This window comes from Osmerus mordax, chromosome 20 (genome assembly GCF_038355195.1).
Source record: "Osmerus mordax isolate fOsmMor3 chromosome 20, fOsmMor3.pri, whole genome shotgun sequence".
NCBI classification, from domain to species: domain Eukaryota; kingdom Metazoa; phylum Chordata; class Actinopteri; order Osmeriformes; family Osmeridae; genus Osmerus; species Osmerus mordax.
In genome coordinates, this window is record NC_090069.1 from 3,108,507 (window position 1) to 3,132,922 (window position 24,416).

Below are 24,416 nucleotides of genomic sequence, written 5' to 3' on the forward strand. Positions count from 1 at the left end.
TGATCTGTAAGCCAAAATCCATCTCATGGCTCCAGCACAACCATTTTTAGGAATAGGAGGCTATAAATCCAATATAGACTTGGCCTGCAAGCTATCTTACTTGCTCTTGGCGTGGATGTTTATACGAGGCAGGGAGTAGACCTTGTCACTGTGCCACCAGACCAGCAATTAGTAACTAGACGGAGAAAAAGAGAAAAGAGTATGAACAATAGTCTGTCACCAAAACAACACAGACAGGGGGAATGCATTTGCAAGCAGCAGGCTTCAAACCTTGGTCCAAGAATGCTGGACGTATAAGTCGGGGTTGTCTACGTTTAACAATTAATGACATTGTATCACAAAGCAGCCTACGAACATCTCGCAATATTTAGTTCATCATCTGAATGTTCATCTCTGGTATGAGAATTCCACAGCCAACATGCCACCGGTGTATGCAACCTGGTGGATTATAGAAAACGGAGTGGATTGAGGTCCCAACTCATTTCCCCTGTCAACACAAAAATCCTGCTTAGCTCAAATACAATAATTACAAACCTGCATATCACCTTACAGATCGCTCGAATACATACACGCAAACACTCTTTCTACTGGTTTTACCACCTGGGGCAGCAACAATGGTGCTTCTGTCTAGAATTACAGACAAGCTGCATTCCGCAACTGTCATTCAACCATGGCAGAATTTTAGCTACGGGTTGTGATTACTGAACTTAAGAGGCTGCCAAACTTCCAAACCACAGGGCTTAAGCAGAAGGAAAATATTTTTCTGATCACATGCAACTAATTAGCCTCAAACAGTCATAATTTTCCCCCTAGTGTTGTGTTCCCTGGTCTACTCTCCGTATTGTCTTGCCCCTGGAAACCTACTGACTGCATCCCTCAATCAGCAATTTCTCTTTGCAAATTTCCCTAAGCTAATCATGTTCACCAAACAATGATTAATGATGTATAGGTCTATAAATTGTTAAATTACTAATCGGGATTGATAAATGGAGGTAACGATATGGAACTTTTTACTCTTTCCCAATAATTCTTTGAAGAATTCACAACGCTATCCACAACATTATAGTATTGAGTTGGCCAATATGAAATCCCCTACAAGTGAATTAACATGAACCCTAATAACTGAACCTATTGAAGCATGTACCGCAATAGGTACCTAAGAAACATCATCTGTACTGTAACATAATTCATGCTGATACTTTGTTTGGTCTGTCTTTTACATTCAACTGATCCGCCAGTTATGTGTGGCATAGTCCATGTCACAAAGACATGGACTAGTCTGTGAATGCCTGTCTGATATACTGAAACAACATCTTAAAAGCGCAGTGTGCCGTGTTGACACAGTGTAGTGTAGCATTTGTCAACTGCAAACTATCTATCATGTTGCTGTAGGGAGGTTCATGAGTGCTCATGAGTACTCAAACTACTGCAGAGCTAATTCATCTACCTGTGAGAGCACTCCTTGTCCTGCTAGGTCACTTTGGTGTTTACAGACCTAGTTGTCATGCCTCCAACCATGGCACTTGAATCAAAACAAGTCATGTGAGGCCTGTCTCTTGATAGACAGATTTTTTGTTCTACTTCATTTTCCTAGACTGCACCGACAGGATATTGCATTCAAGGATTACTGTCGGTCTGAAACTGTAGTTAAATAGATGGGTAGGTGACCCATGTATACATAACATTTACACCTGGAGTCTCTCCAAAGTATGTGTTGTTGAGGGCCCTAGCTTTACATCCCAGCCACTCCTCCTGATTGGCTGATTTAGAACCTCAATGAACCTCATCTGGGCAGCAGAGGAAGGCTATAAAGTCGCAGGCATGTGAACACAATTGCAGAGAGACTCACTTTATGGATCGGTAGTCGAAGAAGACCTAAGTGGATAGGCAGTGAGTGAGGTCACTGACTGGATATGTAGGTTTGCATGTTTACCTGTGTTGATAGTGATACTCTTACCTGTTGTCGTTGTAATAAGATGACAACAGAGAACGCATCTCAGCAGACACATCCGGAGTCACATGACCCTCACAGTGAGACGGTGATGTCACTGCCAAACACGAGGAGAGATGGCGGGAGGAGGGATGGGAGGTGAAGAGGAGAGATTAACTATAGGAAGGTAGAGGCTATGAAGTACAAACGTAACTATGACATTTTGTGAATGGCAGAACATTTGACATCTTACAGGGAAGTAGAGAGTTATGGAAGTAGAACATCAAACATTAAAAGACGTCAGATGGGTGAGCGGTTAGGGCATCGGGCTAGTAATCTGAAGGTTTCCGGTACGATTCCTGGCTGTGCGAAATGACGTTGTGTCCTTGGGCAAGGCACTTCACCCTACTTGCCTCGGGGGGAATGTCCCTGTACTTACTGTAAGTCACTCTGGATAAGTGCATCTGCTAAATGACTTAATATAAATATAATATAAATATAACATCAAAGTAAAGCCTTAAATGCTATAGACACATGCAGAAGTATTTTCCATTAGGTGTACATTCGCTACAATACAACTTTTTTTAATCAATAAATTTTTTAGATCATTGTCCTTCCTTCTCCTCCATAGATCTCATCTGGCTGTTATCGCATCTAAAATGTCTTAACATTCATTCAGCTCACAGTCTTTGCATGTTTTCCGTCTTCAGACGACTTGCCACCAAACACACCTACATAATGAGTGCTGTTGTATTCCATTTCCCCATTATTTAGAGATTGTGTTACACACCACAGGTGCAGAGATCAGGTTTCTGAAATGCCCGAACCAACCCCACCCACACTGCCTGTGATCCGTTGGTGGTTTTATGTCATTTATCAGGATTTATATCACTTTATTAACTCACACGTTATCACGTTTGACGACTTTTGTCTCTCGTGGAGATACTTACATTTAGTCATTTAGCAGACGGTCTTATCCAGAGCGATTTACAGTAAGTACAGGGAAATTCCCCCGAGGCAAGCAGGGTGAAGTGTCTTGCCCAAGGACACAACGTCATTTTGCACGGCCAGGAATCGAACTGGCAACCTTCAGATTACTAGCCCGATTCCCTAACCGCTCAGCCACCTGACTCCCCATACTTAGACAACTCTACTCGGTGTGGAAGTGTATCTAAACCTGCATACAGAGTTAGGTAGTGTTTTTACAACCTGCAATTTCAGTAAACAATAAGACAAAACGCTCCCAGTGGCAGTGACAAGGTACCTATTTCATGGTAGAGGGAACCCTGCTTGGTGGTCACCAGCAGGGGCTTTCTGGAAGTTGGTGGTTCTATCTTCATGAGGTCATCACAGCACTGCTGCCATTGGCCTGCAAGACAAACCATTTCTTTAATGAGAGTTTACTTTAACGTTCTCCAGGATGTTCTTTTCAGCCAAACAAACAGCTGGGCCAAACATGAAGCCATCCAGCACCAATCAGAATACTCCTTACCAATGATCTGCACATCATTACTTTGTGTGGGTGTTTGGTGTGTGTGTGTGTGTGGTGACATAACCTAGAAAATCAAATTACAAATTGCAATATGACAGACAACTAGCACACAGACAGATATTTGAAACAAGGTCATAAATAGCAAGCTGTTTGGAATGTCTGATGTCTATTTACCTCTTTGGCTCACACGCCTATCTGCAATTAAAAAACGCAGACATCACCACAATAATATGCTAATGTTTATTGCACTGATGATGACGATTATGCTCAAACACTTTAGTCATGAGACAGGTGATTTCGTTTCACACCCAGATGTATCTCGAGAAAGACTGGAACTTAAATTAAACTATACTTCAGTATAGTAAAATATGCATTTACTATACTATACTGAAGTATGTCCCTAGACTGTCTTTATGCCATTTTTTAAAGCAGAGCTTGTCACAAACATTGTATATAAGGAAACGATTTAAAGTGGCAGTTCGTCAGACCAAGACAGAGACTGCTTTACACTTAACTCGTATCTGTTGGGCGGACTCTATTTGAGCACATCTACAGATAATGCAGTGATTCTTACTGTTATTTTATTCTTGAATTATTTCCTAGCGTTTGAAATGAATCTCTACAGACTTAAAGAAGTAATTTTCGAACTATGCTGGGATAATCTTGATGAACGGGTTTTTAATGAGCGATTCTGGGAACTGTTGGAATTAGTTTAACGTTAAAACTGCACCCACAGTACCATCAACCGTGCCCCTACCAGTGCACTAACAAAGTGTAGGCCTGTTCTCGTACACAATAAGTCCACCTGTTATAGTGACCTTCAAACATCACATCACAAAACGGCTGATTTGTGCATGGGTAGAGTTTGGGTTGTGAGGAAATTCCCTTTCTTTTGACGAAATAAATCAGCTGTTTTAGCTATTACATGAGTAACAATACCAAGAGGGATGAAAACTTTGTTTTAAACCAACCCTAGATGAGGAAGCTTGATGCAGCTAACTAGCCTATCAGGGTATGTCATTTCAGACCAGGTTCAGTGATATTACGTAATGATCTTGCCCACCTTTCTCAGTTATGCTGCTAAACAACGGGTATGTTGTGCCAGGTGGCTTACACTCCTATTCAGATTTGGCTTCACAATAGCTGGCACTTAATAAATTTAGTCATTTAGCAGACGCTCTTATCCAGAGCGACTTACAGTAAGTACAGGGACATTCCCCCGAGGCAAGTAGGGTGAAGTGCCTTGCCCAAGGACACAACGCCATTTAGCACGGCCAGGAATCGAACCGGCGACCTTCTGATTACTAGCCCGATTCCCTAACCGCTCAGCCACCTGACTCCCTGCTTCAAATAGTATCTCAATAGTATCTCACTAGTAATAGTCTATCTCACTGACAGTTTATTTTCATAGGATGCCGCCAACTTGGGTTGGTGACTGAAGTTGTCAAACGTACAATGGCATTAAGAGCTTTCAAATAACGCAATGCGCTTAAATTGTTGTTTTGATTTTTGATCAAATGAAACCGCCTCCATGCCAACTGTCGTGAGTGAATGATAGCACAGCTATGTGGGTAGCTGAACAGTCTCATTATACTGTAAAGTATTAAACAACTTCCTTCACACCAAACACAGAGCAAACATATACACACACACGCAGACCTTCACATTATAGCAGGAACTTAAGATTTAATTGAGAGGATTATTTCTGAGAAATGGAGTTCCTGTCAAACGATTGAAAAACCATTCACATTACTTAATATTAGGTTGAGTTGAGTAAATCACTGTATACTATGCATCCACTCATTGACTATTTGAACATCATCAAGTAACCAGTCCAGTTTTTGAAGTATTCATTGTAAACAATGTTGAAAATCAGATTGGTAAAAAACACAATACTGTATTGTATTATTTCACTGTACCGAACATGGCAAACCTTCATCAGGTGATGTATTATTTTAACAATGGTGCCATGTTGTTCCATTTTGAGTGGTTGCTGGAGACGGGCTTTTTATAGCAGGACCAGATAGGCCTGCTAAGCTGGCTTGGTCGGCTGACCTGGAGACTGACTTCAGTTCAAAGAGAAAGTGTGTTTCTTTACGCTTAAAAGGCAGTAGCTTAAATAAGCAGCATACAACAGATTAGAACAACATGTCTCAGGCTCTCATAGATCACGGTCATTCTGAAGATTAATAAGACTGCCAGCATGATAACTGTTACATTACAGGGCAAGCATCTGTCTGTATTTATGTTCATGTATGCATCCCTGCCATGTCTGTCTCTTTGTCTTCCTCTTGCTTTCTCCTCTGTCTCTATCTCTCTCTCTCTCTCTCTCTCTCTCTCTCTCTCTCTCTCTCTCTCTCTCTCTCTCTCTTGCTCCCTCCCTCCCTCCCTCCCTCTCTCTCTCTCTCTCTCTCTCTCTTTCTCTTTCTCCCTCTCTCTCTCTCTCTCTCTCTCCCTCTACCTACCTCTCTCTCTCTCCCTCTCTTTCCCTTTCAATGGCACTGTTGGCGTACTGTTGGCGTACTTTGAAAAGGACAGTAATTACTCAAAACAGAAGGCCCAGGCAGGAATGACAGAAGCATCTGTCTCCAATTGTTTGCACACAAAATTACACGTTAAGTAACAGAGAGAACAAACATCTGCAGTTCAACTTTGTTTTTTGTGTACAAGAAGAAATCTCACCCGAAACTTCAATGTACTCTCTGTGGATTGACATCCACACTCAGACTGTCATGTCGGTGTGATATCATAATGCCCTGTTTACGGAGTTTGTCAGGTGTGTCTGCCTGACACTGAAATGCTTCAGTCATGATGTTAACATTGTCAACCAGTCATTGTTGCTGGCTTGACGACTAGAATAAATACCAATTCATGAGGCATCCAGTCATTTGATACCTGCTGTACCTGCACAGCCAAAATAAAGCCAACAGCAACAATATCATGATGTGTAAACATCTGATCTGTAATGTTAAGGTGTAAATCTGTGTGACATATTGTGTCTGCGGTTTCAGTTGTACAGTTAAAATGGTCAGTGGAGGTGGACGGGTAATCTGAATTTATGAAGAAGAAAATGGGGGGGGGGGGGGGGGGAGAGTTGTGTGTGTGTGTGTGTTCTATACTGTCCACGGAACTCACTCATGTCATAGAAATGCTGCCCGAAGGCCTCCATCCACTGTTGTGTTCCCTGGGGGGTGTGTGTGGTCAGGGTGTGTGTCCTCTCTTCTCCACGCTGGTTTGTGTTGATGCAGATGTTCTGTGCGTGACGTTGTGAGCCTCTCTCTGACACGCAAATGCTGGTATCCTGATGAAGACACACACACACACACACGTGTTGCTTTCATGTTTTTAGAATTAGCATGATTCAGCAAAACCTATACCTAGGAACCCTAATATCTTGTCATAAGCGTAACATGTCAGATGGGGAGTCAGATGGCTGAGCGGTTAGGGAATCGGGATATTAATCAGAATGTTGCCGGTTCGATTTTTGGCTGTGCAAAAATTAGGCTGTGTCCTTGGGTAAGGCACTTCACCCTACTTGCATCGGGGCAATGTCCCTGCACTTATCGTAAGTCGCTCTGGATAAGAGCGTCTGCTAAATGACGAAATGTAAACGAAATGTCCATTTTAATTATGAGACTGGGAAGGAGTTCTGACGGGTTGTGCAAGATTGTGCACATTGCTGATGTGCTGAGCTGATACTGACAACAAAGACGATACCTTATGTGGAAAATATTTGAGCATGTGCGTTAAAAAACGTTGAAAGGCAGTCGAACTGGATTCCTCTCACAGTTTATCGCCACCTATTTAACACCTATTGTCCTTGTGGAAAATAACAGCAGAAAATTGTCCCCCTAGTGGAACAAGCATGCGACTGCAGCATCATTCCCATTTGGCTCTGAGGAAGTCTTGTGTTAGTGTCCTTGCATGTCTGCACCGGTCGTCAACCTTGTTGATGGTGATGGTGAATAACACTTTCTCTCCAGCCTCCATATCCTCTTGACTTTGGAAAACCACGAGATGTGGTCCTTTGAGGACGCCGTAGACGTCGGTCCAGCATTCGGGCTCATTTTCAAGCTGAAATAGGAACGAATGCAACGATGACTGTGACCCTGATAAGAAGTAGGATGAGGGCGAGAAGGAGGTGAAGTTAACGCCTCACCTTAACTCTCAGAGTGCCGCAGATGACCTGCTGGGTCATACAGCGAGGCTGCGCGACCAGGCGACAGCACATACTGCCGTAGAGAGGCAGCCAGTAAGAGCTGTCTTCTGGAACACCAAACAGGAGAGCGCCGATGAGAGGAGAGGAGAAGGAAGGAGGAGAGAGGAGAAGTGGAGGAGAGGGGGAGAGGACACTCACCTGTCGTTGAAATAGACAAATCATGTGTTCTGAAGCTGTCCTGTACATGGGCCAGATTTAGTGTAGTGTGGGCCAACAGGTGATACTTGGGCCCTCTAAGGATGACAACATACAGTCAAGAGCCGATTTGAAGTTCACAAATCGGAAAAAAAACACAACTGTGTATTCTCAGTCTGGAATGTCCGTACCCCTAAGTTATGTATGTTATGCATAGCCGTAAATTCTCTGGTATGTTACCACACTTACTGCGGATTAAGAGCAGGCACCTGGGGTGTGGACCCTCCTCCTGGTCCTCCTTCTCCCCCCGGCCCTCCTCCATTGGCCCCACAGCTTGCAGCGGTCTCCAGGGCGGCCCGCAGTTTCCTTCCAGAGGAGCGTCCCAGCGACCCGCTGAGGCCCAGACGGCTCAGTCTCCTGGGTCCTGCTGCCCCGGGGGTAAAGTCCTCCTCCACACCGCTGCTGTACAGCTCCACTCGCAGTTCAAACTCCGGGCCCACCTCGCTACTGCCCTCACGAAACACAGGCAGACAGACGGGCAAACCAACAGACAGGCAGACAGACACACAGACAGTGGATGACAAAACGTTGTGTTTACAGAATGCCGTCCGTCAAGGACGTCTCATTCGACGGACGTCATTCTGTTAATATGTACATCTGCGTATGTAGAAAAGAAAACCTACAACAAGATAGGCTCCTCAAAGCAGATGTCTGTCAGAGTCCTGTCCACCATAACCAGGTCTGTGTCGAAAATCTCTCTGCCACATTGCAGGAGGCAAAACACTGCACAGCGATGCAACTCTGAGATAAGGAGATAGCAGAGCACAGGCTGGTCAGAATCATCACACCCTAACCGGCATTCCGTCTCAATGTGGCTTTATTTGAAATGACGACGTGTATGAAGTTATTGTGATATTAATTTTGGAATACTTTTATTTGACATTTTATTAGAAATGCTCACTCATGTCACCCCTAGTGATATGTACTTGGATCTAAACTCACCTCCTTTATTCTTGAAGTACTCTGAATCTTTCCACATGAGTGGAATTCGCAAGTCTGTAGAAAAGCAATGTTCATCAGCCCATGCTGTCAGCTGGCAGATATGAGACATGCTACGCACAGGAATGTTGTCCTCATGGGTGTGTTCACTCACTTGAGATCGATACTCGGCCTGTACAAGGCAGCCTGGAATCCAGTGACCTACCATCTGATGGCCTTGTGCAAAAAAAAAAAAAAAAAAAAGATTAGGTTTAGCGCATCTCTTCCTTTGTCCTAGCTTCCCTGCATCTATTCCTTCATCCACCCATCATCCAATCAATATGCCCACTCCCTGTCCCCTCTCTTCCTTCCCTCTCTCTTCCCTCCCCCTCTCTCCAACTCTCTTCCTCCCCCCCCCCTCACCTGCGTCCAGCCCTCTGGAGGACCTGCGCCTCCTTCACCCTCTGAAGCTGGCTGAGGAGGCCCAGGATGCGGGCGTTGCAGGTCAGCAGGCTCTTGGAGGCTTCCAGGGCCTGTTCCCTCTGGGAGCAGGCTGCCAGAAGCTTACTGGCCCCCTCACGCATGCGCACCTCCCGGTCAATCTGCCTCTGCACCTCGCCGTCCTGAGAGACCGAAGGAAGTGCAGACGGGGGGGTGAGGGGGGGGGGTGGGAGAGAGAGAGAGAGAGAGAGAGAGAGAGAGAGAGAGAGAGAGAGAGAGAGAGAGAGAGAGAGAGAGAGAGAGAGAGAGAGAGAGAGAGAGAGAGAGAGAGAGAGAGAGAAGGGAAATACCTCAGACAAACATAGCTTAAGGGCTTGACACATTCGCAGTAGGGGCCTTGGAACTCATAACAGCTTTCTGGGAACCTGAGGTATCATATCTTGTTTGAATCAAGTGAGACACAGTGGTCTTCTGGAACTTAAACCAGAAAGACAAACATTTAAGACTTAAGCTAAGCTGTCGTTTGGTTACAAGGGTTACGTTAGGTTAGCTTTGTCAAGTTTGGCCATGGCTGCAAGGTATTTTCATTCATCAGCCTGTCAGACTGCACACTCATCTCGCTGATCCCTAACTCTGACAAGCCTGGCTTTACACACTGATCCAGATAGGTATGTTTGATCGGGACGGTACACATGCAGACATGAGGTTTTGGATATGCATCATGCTAAACAACAGAGGAATGTTTTACTGTCACCTGAAGATTAGGTGATAAACTGAAGACCTTTTATTTATAATTTGATGTATTGTATAAAGGAGTTGACATCCATACATCGATTACAGGTTTAAGTGAAGGTGAAGGATTAAGAATGAATGATCTGAGCTCTTTGATTAATTATTTGTAGTGCTTCTGTTATGTCACTGAAGTCTCCTGATTCTTAAGCTTCTCAGGAATGCATAAAGCTGTGCTTGTGAAAGCATGAATCAAGGTCCCACAAAAGACTTAGCTTAGCTAATACAAATAATACACTTAGTTAATACAAATGTTGGCAATCTCTGCAATAAAACACACAGACACACAAACCATTCACACCTCTGTGACAAACATTTGGTTTCATGATAAAGTCAATGGAAAATGACCCACTTTGATGAAACCTGAAGATCCAAAATCACATTCTGAATCATTGTAATCCAATGACAGATTCCCCACATCACTCGACTCAACTTACATCAGTACAGCTATAACACAACAGTAAAACAACCTCGATAATGACATCGATTGTCAAACTTACACTGTACATTCAAGTGAACACTCACCAGGTCGTTTTCCAACATGTTCATGATCCTCTATACCCTCCTCCACCCAAGTCCAGTCACTCTGAAGGTGACGGTTTCTAAAATGCTTTCATATCGACTTAACAGACAGTATAGTCCGACTATTGATTGGGTTACTGCTCCAGTCACGGTGAACTCCAAGCATGGTAGCAGTCTCGTGGTACCTCCCCAACAACAGATCAAAATAGTTCTAAATCCCATAATAGGGACGTGGTGTAAGGGATTTACTGTGTGGGTTACCAGTCGGATTAAATGAAGTCTGTTATTTCAATTCCTTGATCCACTCACACAGACGTAAAAAAAAAATACATAGGTCATAAGAAAAATATATGTTTGCCATCAACTGTGACACAGTATGAAGTGCTTAAAGTGCGCTTATCAAGTGTTGTGAAGACCCACTTCAACTTAAGTGTTACCTAAATTACCACACCGTAACTTGCATGGAAGATTTGGGGCAAAAAGCATTTTTTCATTTGAAATTTCCATGACACGTTTTAAAAATGTATTTGTGTATTTTATTTTATTTTAAACACACCTGCAGAGGTTGTGGGTGAGAACAAACTGAATGTAAAATCATGATATGTACACTTGCCCTGCAACACAAATCAATTATATATACAAATAACATAACTGCCATTTCAATAAAAAACAATTTCGAAATAACTCTTCCTGGAGGCGACATTCCAAAGACTAACAAGACATGAACATACACACACAAACTAATGCTAGAGAACGGCTTGTTTAGGTAATAACATTAAAGTATTTAGATGTTGAGTGTGTTAATAAGACATGGAAATCTTTGTATATTGAGTTTATAGACACCGGTTTCCACGATAAACGTGACCATTGACATCTCTTAAAATCAATACTCAGTAATGATGAGTGTTACTCAAGAGGCAGAAAAGGTCATTATATCACCCTGAGCACTAACAACTGTAAGCATCGTACTGTTGCATTATTTTATAATTATTTCAAGTATTCTGATAACATTTAACATTGAGAGCAAACAAAAGTCATTGTTTACTGCTTCCTGTCACATTACAATTCCAAGATCCCATATGGGGGTTTATAAAACAAAATAAATACGTAATACTGACAAAAATAACGGGAAATGTTTTTCAGCTTGATGTCGTAAGTTTTTACTATATCCTAGGGAAGTTCAGTCACTGACTGAAGCTCCATGACGTGATGAACCAGTGGCGGAGGGGGAGAGAACAGTTAAAGCAACATCCACACAAAGTGGCACCTCAAATGATTCGATTTGAAAACATGAACTAAATCTCTGTACAAATACCAACCATATTTCATAAAAAGTACGAGCCAAAATATATATATATATATATATATATATATATATATATATATATATATATATATATATATATATATTATTTAAGCGGTTGGCAAGCTTGGGTGAAATATATTCTCGAATCCCTCAATAGTATGAATGTAACTGGACATGTCACATTAGTGTCACAAAACAGCCGTGAGCGACCTAATCAGTAAGACAGCTGTCACTGAAGTGCTTCCTGATGCCTTGACCTCTTACATCGCTCAGCGGGCGTCGCCACGGCGTCACCGTGGCGTTCCCGTGAATGCTGTCTTGTTCTCCCCGTAACCCCGCCCGGTTCTGCGGTTCTACCGTCATCCTTCGTTTTCCACTTCGGTGAAGATGTCACTGAAGAAGTACTGAGACACGCTGATGTCCTCCTCCTCCGCTGAGGACACCTCTTTCTGCTGCGAGCCTTCCACCTAGGACCAGAACACACACACACACACTTAACTAGGACTTCTGAACTTGTATATGTGTGTGTGTCAGAGAGAGAGACAGAGAGAGAGAGACAGAGACAGAGAGAGAGAGAGAGAGAGAGAGAGAGAGAGAGAGAGAGAGAGAGAGAGAGAGAGAGAGAGAAAGAGAGACAGAGACAGAGAGAGAGGTGGACATAGTGGTATTTCCTTCTCTTTACCTCAGCGGCGGAGGAACACTGGAAGGCGCTCGGCCCTGGTTGGCTGGAGACTCCAGGTTCAGGGCGGGCACACGCCCAGCTGACATCAGGGAGCCCTGAGGCCTCGACGCCTGCTGGTGGTGTGTGAGTTTGGGCGCTTGACGTGAGGGCAGGGGCGCTTGACGTGAGGGCAGGGGCGCTTGACGTGAGGGCAGGGGCGCTTGACGTGAGGGCAGGGGCGCTTGACGTGAGGGCAGGGGCGCTTGACGTGAGGGCAGGGGCGCTTGATGTGTCTGCAGGGGCGCTTGACGTGAGGGCAGGGGCGCTTGATGTGTCTGCAGGGGCGCTTGACGTGAGGGCAGGGGCGCTTGATGTGTCTGCAGGGGCGCTTGACGTGAGGGCAGGGGCGCTTGATGTGTCTGCAGGGGCGCCCGCTTTCCTCCCCGGTCGTGCGGTGCCGAGCTGGGGCTTACGGGAGGCAGCTTTGGTACCTCGGGGGCCCCCAGTTGGGCTCGGGCTGCTCTTGTCAGCCATGAAGGATAGAAAGCCTCGGGGTCTCCTACCAGGTCTGGAGAAAACAGATATCACAGCGGTGAAGTGAAGACACCACAGTTCACTGACAATAACACTTCAATCAAGACTCGGGCCTTTTAAAATCAATACAAACTAGGGCTTTTCTCAGAATGTGCAGTTTTATTAAAGACTAGATCCTTCACAGACCCGAGTCCTATTTAGAGTCGAGGCCGATGCCGGGTCATTACAGGTCTGGGGTGAGACCTCTCTCCCGTACCTGCTGAGAGGGCCACTCGCGGCCAACGGCGTGATACCACGAACATCCTGAGCCTCCGAACTCATACCGCCGTCCTCCGCCCCCCCCTGCCTTCTGGAGCTTTCCGTCGGTCCCACAGCTCCCCCCCGTGTCTCCGCGGGGGCCCTCTCCTGTGAGGTCACGGGGCCCGCGGTAGCCGGCGAGTCCTGGGTCCGGGCAAGGGGGCGGGGGGACGCGGGGGAGGGGACAGGGGCGAGGTCTGGTTCTGAGGGGGGAGGTTCCTGCTGCTGGGTTGAGGGAGAGGCTGATGATGTCGGGCGTGCAGAGGTAGCGTGAACGGCTTGTTCCTTCCTTGTGGTTGTTGATTTAACCTCCGGTTTGGCTGCCAGGAAAACACACAGAACAGGAAAGACGATTATTAAATAGTTTGCCAGGGTGCTTGAGATTGTGGGTCCCGATCTAGTGATGGGACGCCTGGCTTTTCAGTGTTCTGAACAGGCACGATTGGTTTCAGTCAGGAGACGTCGTGTTTCTGTGGGCGTCTTGGCATAGTGCTCGTGAACGTCAATATTTTCGGGAAATATAAACGACGAATGTTGTTTTCCGTTTCGGTATCGCGTGATCTGGTCACATCCCGTAATTCTGATTGGACGTGTGCCATACCTCTTCCGCTCTTGTCTGGGAGTTTGCGTTTTTTACGGGGAGGGACCGCCTCCTCCTCCTGGTTCTCCGCCGGCTCTTCACACACATCAGTCCGGGCCTCCTCGCTCCTGACCATGCCCGACTCCCCACCCTCCGGCTCGACTGGAGGCTCCGGAACATTCCGCGGCACTCCGTCACTTCCCGAGGTCACCTCTCCCCCAGGGACAGCCGTCGCGCTGCTCAGACAGAGAGACAAGCGCGAGGAAGGAGAGGGCGTGTGCGAGGGTTGAGAAAAAAGGTTGTTTAATGCGGCCCTGCACGGCTGGGGCTTTGGTTTTGACAGAACAGCCACTGACCTGTGTGCTCGAGGGCAGGCTGGCTCTGGGGCCTGGAGGAAGGGCAGGGGTGCGGGCGCCATCTCCTCCCCCGTGAGGAGGACTGGGATCTCGGTCAGAGACAGGATGAAGAAGGGCTCCTCTGGGTCCGAGGGGGGCAGGTCCACTGGCACTGCTGAGGGAGGGGAGGGGAGGGGGAGGGGAGGATTGATGGAAGGATGAAGGGAAAGATTGATGTATGGATGAAGGGAAGGATGGATAAAGGAAGGGATTGATGGAGGGAGGGAAGGAGCCACAGACCAGGAGGATAAAGATGAGCCTGCCTTAAAATAAACTGAAAACTGTGACAAACACATGAGAACGAATGTTGATGTCTGGCTGGAGTGAAATACCTTCCGAGTTTGTCCTGGTGACGGGAGAGCTTTGATCCTCGCCACGTGGCGTCTGGGAAGAAACACAGGCCGGCAAAGACCACCTCTTACAACTGATCTTAAATAACACTGTCGGGAAAGTGCAGTCTGTCTTTCCCTTCTTGTTGAACGCGTGCATTTTGTGTACTTAAAACATTGCACTGTATCATGTGGTTCTGGTTTCTGTCTCAAATGAGTCACCCTGTTCATCATTTCCACATAAAAGCCACAATAGATGAGGTGAGGTCTGTATGCGTAGGCGCTTCGGCTTTTGGGCCATCTGAACATGTTGGCTGCCTGGTCAAGACATTACATTTACATTTTGTCATTTAGCAGACGCTCTTATCCGGAGCGACTTACAGTAAGTACAGGGACATTCCCCCCCGAGGCAAGTAGGGTGAAGTGCCTTTCCCAAGGACACGTCATTTTGCACGGCCGGGAATCGAACCGGCAACCTTCTGATTAATAGCCCGATTCCCTAACCGCTCAGCCATCTGACCCCCTATATACATGAATGTACCATAGCTTCATGTAGGAGTGTAACTGAGGTAGCTTGACCCCTTCCGGCTAAGCCGGACAGTCCCGCAATCCTGTTAGCATAACCAGACAACTGAGGGCAGTACTAGAGGGCAGATGGGAGGTTCTGGAACAGAAAGTTGCTCTTGGTGCCGGTAAAAGGCTCGAGGCTATGCTAGTGTCCTTACCTGGATGACACCCACAGGAGCTGCAGTCGAGAAGAGAGAAGCGCTGCCGTCTTCGGCAGGGATCTGCGAGCGAGCCCACGCTGTCGTTTCAGGCCGAGGAGCGCCGCCTAGTGGTCTCTTGGCTTTCCTTCGGCTTGGGGGTTTGCTGATGTCTAAGATCTGGGCGGCCAGCTCCCCAAGAGTAGACTTTTGAACACTGGGGCCTGGGGAAATAAATAGTCTTATTAATGCCTACCGAATTAGACAAAGAATAAAAGTAAATATCGGAATCGGTTTGGGAGTACACCCATAGTCATGGTCTTGATATTCTCACCCGGTTTTGATGGCGTCGCGCTCCAACTGGAGCGGGAGAGCGTGCCTTGGCCACCGCAGCCAAGGCTGGGTTTGAGCTTGGGTAGGCGGGCTGTGCGAGACGCCTTCGGTGGGTCCGGGGCCGGGTCTACGTCGGGATGTCTCTGCGCCTCCACGTTCGACGTCTCCCTTTCCACGCACGACGGCTGCTTGAGACCCTCCACCTCGCCCGGGGTTGACCCGTGCTGCACGAGGACGGGAGCAGAGGTTTCTGGTGGCCCAGACCGCTGGAGATCCCCCCCGGACCGGAGATCCCCCCCGGCCTGGTCTTCAGAGGGTCTGAGGCATGGAGAAGACCCTGGCGAGGAGATGGTGTTGCTGGGCGTATCGCTGCCGGTTTGCGGTTCCGAGGGAGCGCTCACGCCCTCGGCGGGTAGGGATTTCGAGGTCGCGGTCGACGTCTCCTCAGCAGGCTGTGGTTTAGACGGGGCGCTTCTGGAGGCCCGGCCCAGGTTGGGTTTGGGCTTGGGGAGGCGGGTCCGTCTGGGCTGCGGGACAGTCGAATCGGATCCGTCGGAGCCCGACTCGGTTCTGGAGACGGACCCGACGGCGTTCGCCGTCTCCTGAACGGCGGGTTGCGCGCCCGGCTTCACCAGAAGGGACGGTCCGATTTGACCTTCGTGCTCCTCGTCGGGATGCGCGGAGTGCGTGCTGGTGTCTGTGGGAGGGACTAGAGACGGTTTGTCCTCGGCAGGGAGTGGTTCGGAGGCTGTGGTGCTGGTGGGAAGACCTTCCGAGTCTTTCTCGCCAGGCCGTGCTTCCGAAGATGAAGCCACGGTGGAGGAACTCTCAACAGGCTTCAACTGAACAGACGTTTCTGCCGCGAGCTGCGGTTTCGGCTGGGTTGTCCTGGTGGCCCTGCCCAGGTTGGGTTTGGGCTTGAGTTTGGGGAAACGGCTTCTTTTGGCCTGGGAGGCGGTCTGCTCTGAACTACCCGACTCCTCAGGAGGGGCGGGTACCACTTCACATACCGTCCCCTGATTGGTGGAGACCACCTCGGTGGGTTGGAAAGGGGGTCCGTCATTGGTCTCTGGCGTCTGTGGGACTGAGTCTGGTCTTGTGATAGTCTCCGAGGCTTCAGTGGCCTTCGACGTTTCGGTAACCACAGACGGAGACGCCATGCTCTCCTTAGAAGGCGTCGCTCCTTCCGGAGCCGCAGGGAAGGTCGATTCGGGGGAGGGTGGAGCACATGAAGGCTGATTCGGATGTTGCGTGCGCTGGGTTGCTTGTGGTGGTTCGGAGTGTGAGGCGGTGGTGGTGGTCTGAGGTGAGAGGGCGGCGGTGCCCTCGCCAGGCCGTGCTTCTGAAGGTGCGGTCAGGGTCGAGGGCATCTCCACAGGCTTCAGATGAGCGAGCGTCTCGTCTGCCAGCTGTGGTTTCGACGGGCCGGTTCTGGCGGTCCGGCCCAGGTTAGGTTTGGGTTTGGGGATGCGGATCCTCCGGGTCTGGGAGGCAGCGACTTCCGAACTGTCCGAGCCCGTCTCCGCCTGGGAGGGGGGTTCGGGTTCGGGTCCGCTCTCGTTGGTCGATGCCCACTGTGTGGGCGGGTCGTCGCTGCCCTGTCGCATCGGGACCGAGTCCGCCGTCGTCGCAGACGGATCGGGGGGCAGCCGCTGCTCCACAGAGACTACGGGGTCAGGGGTCACCGTCTCGGGTGGACCTGTGTTGCTGTGTGATTGGTCAGTGGGTGGTTGATGTCGGGGTTCTTCCTCGATGAGCACATTGGTTTCTGCAATGGGAAAAAAACAGGCTGTTCCGACACGCGGTAATAGGAGTTCTGAGGTGGAGAGCCAGTCTGGAGGTGAAGGGAATGTGCCCATGCTGAGGGGGGTTACCTGAGCAGCAGTCCTGGCTATCCGGGGACGGAAGCTTCTGGTTGCTCATCGTCAGCAGGGTCCTAGCTGCCTCATTGTAGCTCTCCTCTGATTCTGAAACACGAACGAAAGAAGAAAAAAGAAAGGTTACTCAAAACGATTCTTTTTGAACGTTCGTCCTTTTACATTTAGCCATTTAGCAGACGCTCTTATCCAGAGCACCTTTTCAAGGTGCTCAGGTTGCGTGATTGACCTACCTTCCATGGGCTCTGGAGACAGGAAGTCGATGACATCCTGGGAAGAAAAAAAAAACGAAGAAGACGCCAGATGTGAGCTTCCCGCAGACCAAACACACCAGGCTACCACGCCGCAGCGCCAAGAAACCCACGGCTAAAGATTCCGGACGGCTAAACGACGTGACACACCAGTGTGGACCCCCCCCCCCCGGCGGCGAGGGCGACTTACAACCAGCAGGTCCAGCTGATGTTCGCAGGGCACCTCGCCCCCTGCCCCCCCCTCCCCCCGCTCGCACGAGGCGTCGGGGCACAGGGCGCCGTCGGGGATGCCCAGGACGTCGGGCATGTTGATGGAGATGTCGAGCTGAGGGCACGATGGCGGGGGGAGGATGGAGGAGGAAAGGGGGGAAACATGTCGAACAAAAACAGACGCAAAAGCAAATTAGGACATGAAAAAAACGACACGGGATATGTTTCTGGACACAGAAAAAAAGCTCTGCACGGACAAGGATGCGTATCGCCCACATGGAAACTTTGTGGGTCGATGGTTCGATTGGGGAAACAAACAGAATGTTCGCTGACACACGAGTGAAACTGGAAAGTAATGGGGGGACGTGATTGGATGATGGCGTTAATTGAAAATGCACTTCCACACACCTCCTCCATGGTCTCTTCTAGCTCTGAGGCCACCGGCTGTGGCGAGCGGAGAGTGTAGGGGACGAACACGGGCGCTTGGTTCTCCATCGCGGGGCTGGTGGGAAGGTGCAGATCTTCCTCCTCGGGAAGCCCCTCCCCCAGCGGCTCATCACCCTCTTCTTCACTCTCCTCTGACTGGGACGCCCGGAGGGTCACCAGCTTGGGCTTCCTGGGACTGGCTTTGCCCTTACTCTGAGGCAGGGAGGGGCCAGGCCGGAGTTTGCCCCTCCTAGGGGGGGCGTTAGGTCCCTCAGCGTCACAGGGTGGGGCGGGGCCGTCGTCCTTGGCAGGGTAATTCAAATGCTGTGTGGGCTTGGGTATCCTGCCGTACCTAAAACCCAGCCAATCAACATCCAGTGTCAGCCGGGCAGTTGTTCAGGCGAAAGGTCTGATCCAATCAGATTGAAGCACATATGTAAGCGAGTGAATGAAAGCAGTTTGGCATTTGGAGTATGTGGATGAACGCTGTACCGTGTAGGTTTGGCAGGGGCAACCGTGGTCTCCCCCTCTTCGTCAGAGGAAGGAACCTCCTCAGTCTGCCTCGTGTCCTGCCTCGCGTCCTGCCTCTGACCTTGCGCCTCAGAAGGAGACGCAACCTCCTGAGGGGGATTACATGATCAAGTCAGAGTCACATCTCTAAACAGTTGCATATCAAATTAAATCAAACTTTTGTTTGTCTTTAAAAGAAAAAACATTTTAAAGACCCACCTGTTCTTGAGGGGTTGAGTCCTCAGTGCTCTTGTCTCCTGCTGTTGACATGGCTCCCCTGGGTCCAGTGCTGGGAGCTGGGGTCTTCTGACCCCACCTCCGGCCCAGGGTAGGGATGGGTCTGGGGGCTCTTCCCCGGGACAGCTGGGCTGGCTTGATCACCGGGCCCTTGGGTGCTGCCACGGGCTCATCTGCCTTCTGAGAGCTGAACACAAGAACAAATCAGGAGGGTGGGTGATGAAACCACACACCCAGACAACACACTCACACACACAGAGACAGAGAGACATAACTACCTCTCCAGAGGTGACTCGTCCTCAGGCAAAGCAGCTTCAGAATCTTCAGGGACACCAGCCTCATCTTGATAGAAGGGATCAGAAAAAATTGTTTTGTCAGAAACCTATCAATGACATGACGCCTAAATGTACTGCATTTTCTCCAGTTAAAATTTTTCTAGATTTATAGAAAAAAACACAATTTATATTTAGTGTCTCTCCCCTTTATGTAACCAAATTAATTTTTCTAAAATCATATGGCATTTCTGATTTTCTTTTTACTGAAAGTGTCAAAATATAATGTGGTGCGACCGGTCAGGCGTGAGTGCTATTTTGGAAACTTCTGGAAATGTGCTCATAATGTATTAAAATGTATTTTCTGCCCTGTTTGGCATCGTTTCCAAAGTGTTTTGTAGTCTTATATGAAATGTATTGTATTTTAAAATACGTCTGTCTTTATCTACTCTTGTATTCGTTAACTAGTGTTTGGTCATTTCCATGGTGGATGTTGTGTTATGTTCTGACAAACCTTCACTGAACAATTTGCCCTTTTTCTTCTTCTTGGATTTTGCGGGGGAAGACGCTCCGTCGTCGGCGCTTCTTCCGCGTTTCTTTTTCGGCGTGGCGCCGGCCGCCCCGTCCTCGTTCAGGACGCCCTCGTTCTCCTTCTCTCCTTCCAGCTCCGCGCCCTCCTCCTCCTCCTCCTCCTCCACGTCGCTCAGCTTCTTGGCTACGTTCGATGAAAAGACGAGAGGGAGTTAGCGAAGAATGAGTTTTGAGAGGAAGTGACCTCATCGGCTGCGTACGAAGCCGCCCCGCTCACCTTTGGGTTTGCTCGTGCGTGCCTTCCTGACCTTCCTCTCGGTCGGAGACTTCGGTTTCTTCTTCTTCTTCTTCCCTATGGCCAGGATCTTCTCCAGAAGGTTGCTGAAGAACTCCACGTCCATCTTACGCCGCTCTTCTACGGGTGGGCAAAATCAGGCCCGGTTAGAGTCCCACAGACCGGCCCTTAAAAGGCACACACAGAGACACACACACACAGAGACAGACACACACAGACACAGAGACACACACACGGACACACTTACTGAAAGCTTTGTCTATCCTCCACCCGTTCTCTCGCTCCTCCCTCTTGAACTTGTTCTGTGTCGGGTAAAGGTCAAAGGTTAGGGTGGCCCGATCCAAGCGAACGTACGGTCCATCAAAGGAGGCTGGTCTTCACCCCTGTGCCTCTTCTCACCTTGATCTCTATTCGAGCTCGATGAGGAAACAGTTGACCGATCATGGAGAAGTCAGTGCCAACCATGCTGATGGCCAGGTAAAACATGTCGGTCTCTGGAGGAATAAACACATGTTCAACCAAAATATTCCTTTTCAAACACCCCAGGGTGCTAAATAGACATGTCTCACCAATGGATTTCCAGAACTTGCAACATAACTCCCATGACCAAAAATGTTACATTACTTTATAGATGTACATTCTAAGGAGATGTTACTCAGTGTTCACATAGGTCAGCCTAAGTATTTTCACAAATGTCCATATTTCCAAGACTTTTAGGATGGTGTTAATGACCACTGGCTTATCTAGTCTGGAAAATGCCCACGTTTTAAAACCCCTGGCTTTTTCAGGTTTTCCATAACCATAGCAACCGTGTGAGTGGCAGTTGACTTGCTCAGACCTTGGCTGGACCAAGGCTTGGAGTAGGTGGCCCTCCTGAAGCTGGAGTAGGTGGTGGTGGAGCCCCGCTCAAAGATAGGGTCTCTGTCTTCCATAGGGTTAGGCCCTTTAGCCCTGAGGACCTCCACTGTCAAACTGGAACACAGATACGGAACGCGTTCTCAAAACGGACCAGGTGATCCCGAGATACAGATCAGCGAGATACCAGACAAGAAACAGTGGCAAAACCGACTGCGTTCACAGTCATATTCCTGTATCGCGTTCGTAGCTCACGTGACGTATAACTCGAATCAACTGTTCGCACGACTGCCTTTTTCCCCCCTCACGGAACGACACCAACCTCTCCTCGTCGATGATGAGCGAGCCGTCCTCCGCCACCTTCACCCTGGGCACCATCAGCTGGTCGTCCTGCCCTGCGTCCGAGTCCCCCTCGTCTTCGTCGGCATCGCCCCCTTCCTCGTCCTCCCTCTGGCTCGCAGGCTCCGGAAGCTTCTCCGGTTCTGGAACTCTCTCTGGAGATCTGGAGAGGGAAGGCGACAGCGGCACGTGAGAGCGGGCTCTCTAGGAAAGCTGCACGACGAGGCAGCAATTAGCATTTGTTTCCTGTTGTCGTGACTCGTATTAGCATCATCGTCGTAACTATTATTGTTACTTTGCGTCTGACGAATGTAAGTGTTTTGTCATTCATGTGTTTGTTTCATGGCTTTGGCAACAATGCTCACACAACCATGCCAATAAAGCAGTGAAATTGAGTGATGAATAACGTTTGGCAGAATCCAGCCAAACCAGTAGTCCTATATTCTTACTACTATAGTCTTAACACCTTATTGCATCAGCCGCACACCATTTCAAATAGACACAACAGGAAGTCTTACTCTTCCCTCGATGGAGAGTTGGGGATCACAATCTCGGACTCCGCACGTTTATCTTCTACAAAGGACCTGGACAAAATGACATGGCACCCATAAGGAAGAGCGTTTACCAACTGGATGTCGAAGGCAATCCAGGCAAAGAATACAGGACATGATGTGGAAACTGTTCTACGCAGTAACAGACAAGACAGCTCTCTTACGTCATTGGGTTTGAATCCGGCAGGTAGTAGATAAGATCTCTCATGGTCATCTTGGAAGGATCCACTGTGTACTCCTTCGCGCACACCTTGGCCTTCTTCGATTTCTGCATGTCGAGACATCAAGCTCACAGTAAGCCTCACACAGACGAGGCGAAAAAGCTTGAAGCAGTGAAAAGGTATTTGCCCGGAGTTAAATCCAACCGGCCCACGTGGCGATCCAAACAGTAAAAACATCATCTCAACACTACATCTAGTAGAATTCACCTCAGCGAATACAGGCCCCCCTGTGTGTGTGTGTGTGTGTGTGCGTGTGTGTGCGTGTGTGCGAAGAATCGCAAGCTCACCCTCTCTTTGTTCATCTCCTGTTTGAGCAGCTCTCGGAGCTTGCGAGCCTTGGCCAGCCTCTGCAGGTCTGTCGGGTCGTTCAGCAGCCGGCTCAGCCTGGACTTCCCTGGTGCTAGAGACAGCCCGCATTTAACAGACCTGGACACCAGGGTCTTGGCTCTCTCGGACAGCTCCGAGGCCTCTCTGCTCGGCAGGGAAAGCGTGGCCTTCTCCAGAACGGGGGGAGGAGCGTCCTTGGTCTGACTTGTGGACGGGCCGTCTGATTGGGGGTTGGCGAGCTGGCGTTCTGCCAGGTGTTCGGAGGGCGAGCCTTGCTGTGGCCGGCCTTCCTCCAGCTCAGACTGGTCCGCTGGAGAAGGGTCTGGGGAGCCCGGGGAGGTGGGCTTGGCCTGGGTGGGCTGTCTGGCCCCACCAGAGGTCTTGCGCCTGCGCGGGGAACGGACTCCCTGCGGGACTGTGGTGGAAGTCTGGTCGGAGGGCCCTGGAACCTCGGAGTCCGGGGCCGAGGCTGGAACTAGGGTCTCCGAGGCAGCTTTCACAGGGGACCTGGAGGTCCGGTTGGTGGAGCGTGTGAGGGCAGGGGTCACCCGGGGCTTGGCGAGGTTGGGCATGACTGAGTAACGTTTCCTCCTCTGAGATCCTGCAGAGCAGGCGGGGGCGCTGGAAGAAGCCTCGACACTTTTTTCCTTCCCATCACTGCATATGAGGACATGACGGTTAGAGACACAGAACAACCAACAGTCCCATGCCTGAACTCATTCTGCTTGTATAGTCAACTTACTCTCCAGGTGTGGGTGATTCAGAAGGATTCTCAGTTCCTTCAAGAGTAGAAGGGTCTTTTCCCTCCTGTGACCCTGCCTTGGCCAGATCGCCTGTGTCCTGGGGGTCAGTGGCAGGAGCCTCTTGGCTAGGTTCCTGTGAAGACCCTGGGGCAGGCCCTCTCCCTGCCGGCCTGACATTCGGACGAACACTTATCCTTGATCTGCGGAGCATGTTGTTCTGCAAGATGACACATATATTGATCGTTACATTTAGAATGCCGCCTAATCTACTTGGCAGTAATTATTGTCAAGTGCCCATAATTATAATGAGAAGATTGCGTTAATAAAAACATATTAATACTAACATACCGCAAATATGACATGAAACGCTATATTGTTGTGAACCTACTACTAGCAACTACATGCCGCAGGCTATTAGGTTCACAACTGGCTATCTATTGTGTCACTTGTGTCAAAGTTATAGCATTAGCTTTTCAGATGACTGGCTTGCCTGTACAATAATTGTGAGCACAATAGTTCGCTAGTTACCTAGCTAGGGGAGACTGTGTCGTAGCTCTAAAACGTTTTTACTATTCGATGTAGCTCTACCGACAAATGTAAAAAACTCCCAATCGCTTGCCATCATAATAGCTAGCTAGCTATGTCGCTAGCTGTCCGGTACTTCAGCAAAGTCAGTACTACTGTGGACACTGCTAGCCTAGCTAGCTAATAGTAACGCGCTAGCACACGCTTTAACCCAAATAATGCATTTCGACACTAAATAGATTGATAGGACAAAATATTACATACCTTTTCTTTAAATCATCTGTCAAAAATTAAGCTAATCCATAGTCGACTTTTATTTATTTTGCCTGGCACTCCATGCTCACACTACCCCACCATGATAGTTTTGGTGACGTCAGAGCCACATGAGAGAGAAAGAATATGGGCTGATTTATTTTGCTTACGTTGTCCCCAGGCCTTCTAGGTTTGCAAAAATGCACATACTAATAAACAAAACTATTCTGTTCATAGTAGATTTGTTGCAGATCAAATCGTTTTTATAACAAATAAGTCTATCAGGTAAACTAACATTTTTGATAATGGACAGGCCGGTGACAGGAGTAAAGGTTTCTGGTCTTGTAAG

At 48.6% G+C, this 24,416-nt stretch overlaps 2 protein-coding genes across 3 annotated transcripts; both read right to left on the reverse strand.

Annotated features, from left to right (window-relative positions):
• Positions 1–94: 94 nt before the first annotated feature.
• On the reverse strand, positions 95–9,353 carry LOC136964222 (rhotekin-like). 2 transcript variants are annotated; one of them, XM_067258233.1, is made up of 12 exons: positions 9,178–9,353; positions 8,930–8,991; positions 8,779–8,832; positions 8,460–8,577; positions 8,026–8,283; positions 7,780–7,874; positions 7,582–7,688; positions 7,368–7,496; positions 6,558–6,723; positions 3,195–3,299; positions 1,958–2,048; positions 95–175 (listed from the first exon to the last, which is right to left on the reverse strand). In XM_067258233.1, the coding sequence occupies exons 1-12, from the start codon at positions 9,336–9,338 to the stop codon at positions 169–171; spliced, it is 1,353 nt and encodes a 450-aa protein (XP_067114334.1). In that variant the 5' UTR covers positions 9,339–9,353; the 3' UTR covers positions 95–168. The 2 variants fall into 2 exon arrangements, with proteins under 2 accessions (XP_067114334.1, XP_067114333.1); XM_067258232.1 differs by having other exon boundaries at positions 1,934–2,048.
• A 2,553-nt stretch (positions 9,354–11,906) lies between these two features.
• zgc:162472 (uncharacterized protein LOC553495 homolog) lies at positions 11,907–24,169 on the reverse strand. The gene is made up of 26 exons (XM_067258700.1): positions 24,080–24,169; positions 23,290–23,507; positions 22,508–23,204; positions 22,164–22,267; positions 21,967–22,032; positions 21,432–21,611; positions 21,093–21,226; positions 20,654–20,748; positions 20,502–20,556; positions 20,237–20,374; positions 19,943–20,143; positions 19,435–19,498; positions 19,139–19,343; positions 18,902–19,029; positions 18,392–18,761; positions 17,964–18,098; positions 17,756–17,792; positions 17,520–17,612; positions 15,647–17,413; positions 15,334–15,536; positions 14,612–14,663; positions 14,241–14,394; positions 13,906–14,123; positions 13,264–13,624; positions 12,495–13,041; positions 11,907–12,279 (listed from the first exon to the last, which is right to left on the reverse strand). The coding sequence occupies exons 2-26, from the start codon at positions 23,499–23,501 to the stop codon at positions 12,172–12,174; spliced, it is 6,324 nt and encodes a 2,107-aa protein (XP_067114801.1). The 5' UTR covers positions 23,502–23,507; positions 24,080–24,169; the 3' UTR covers positions 11,907–12,171.
• Positions 24,170–24,416: the final 247 nt, after the last annotated feature.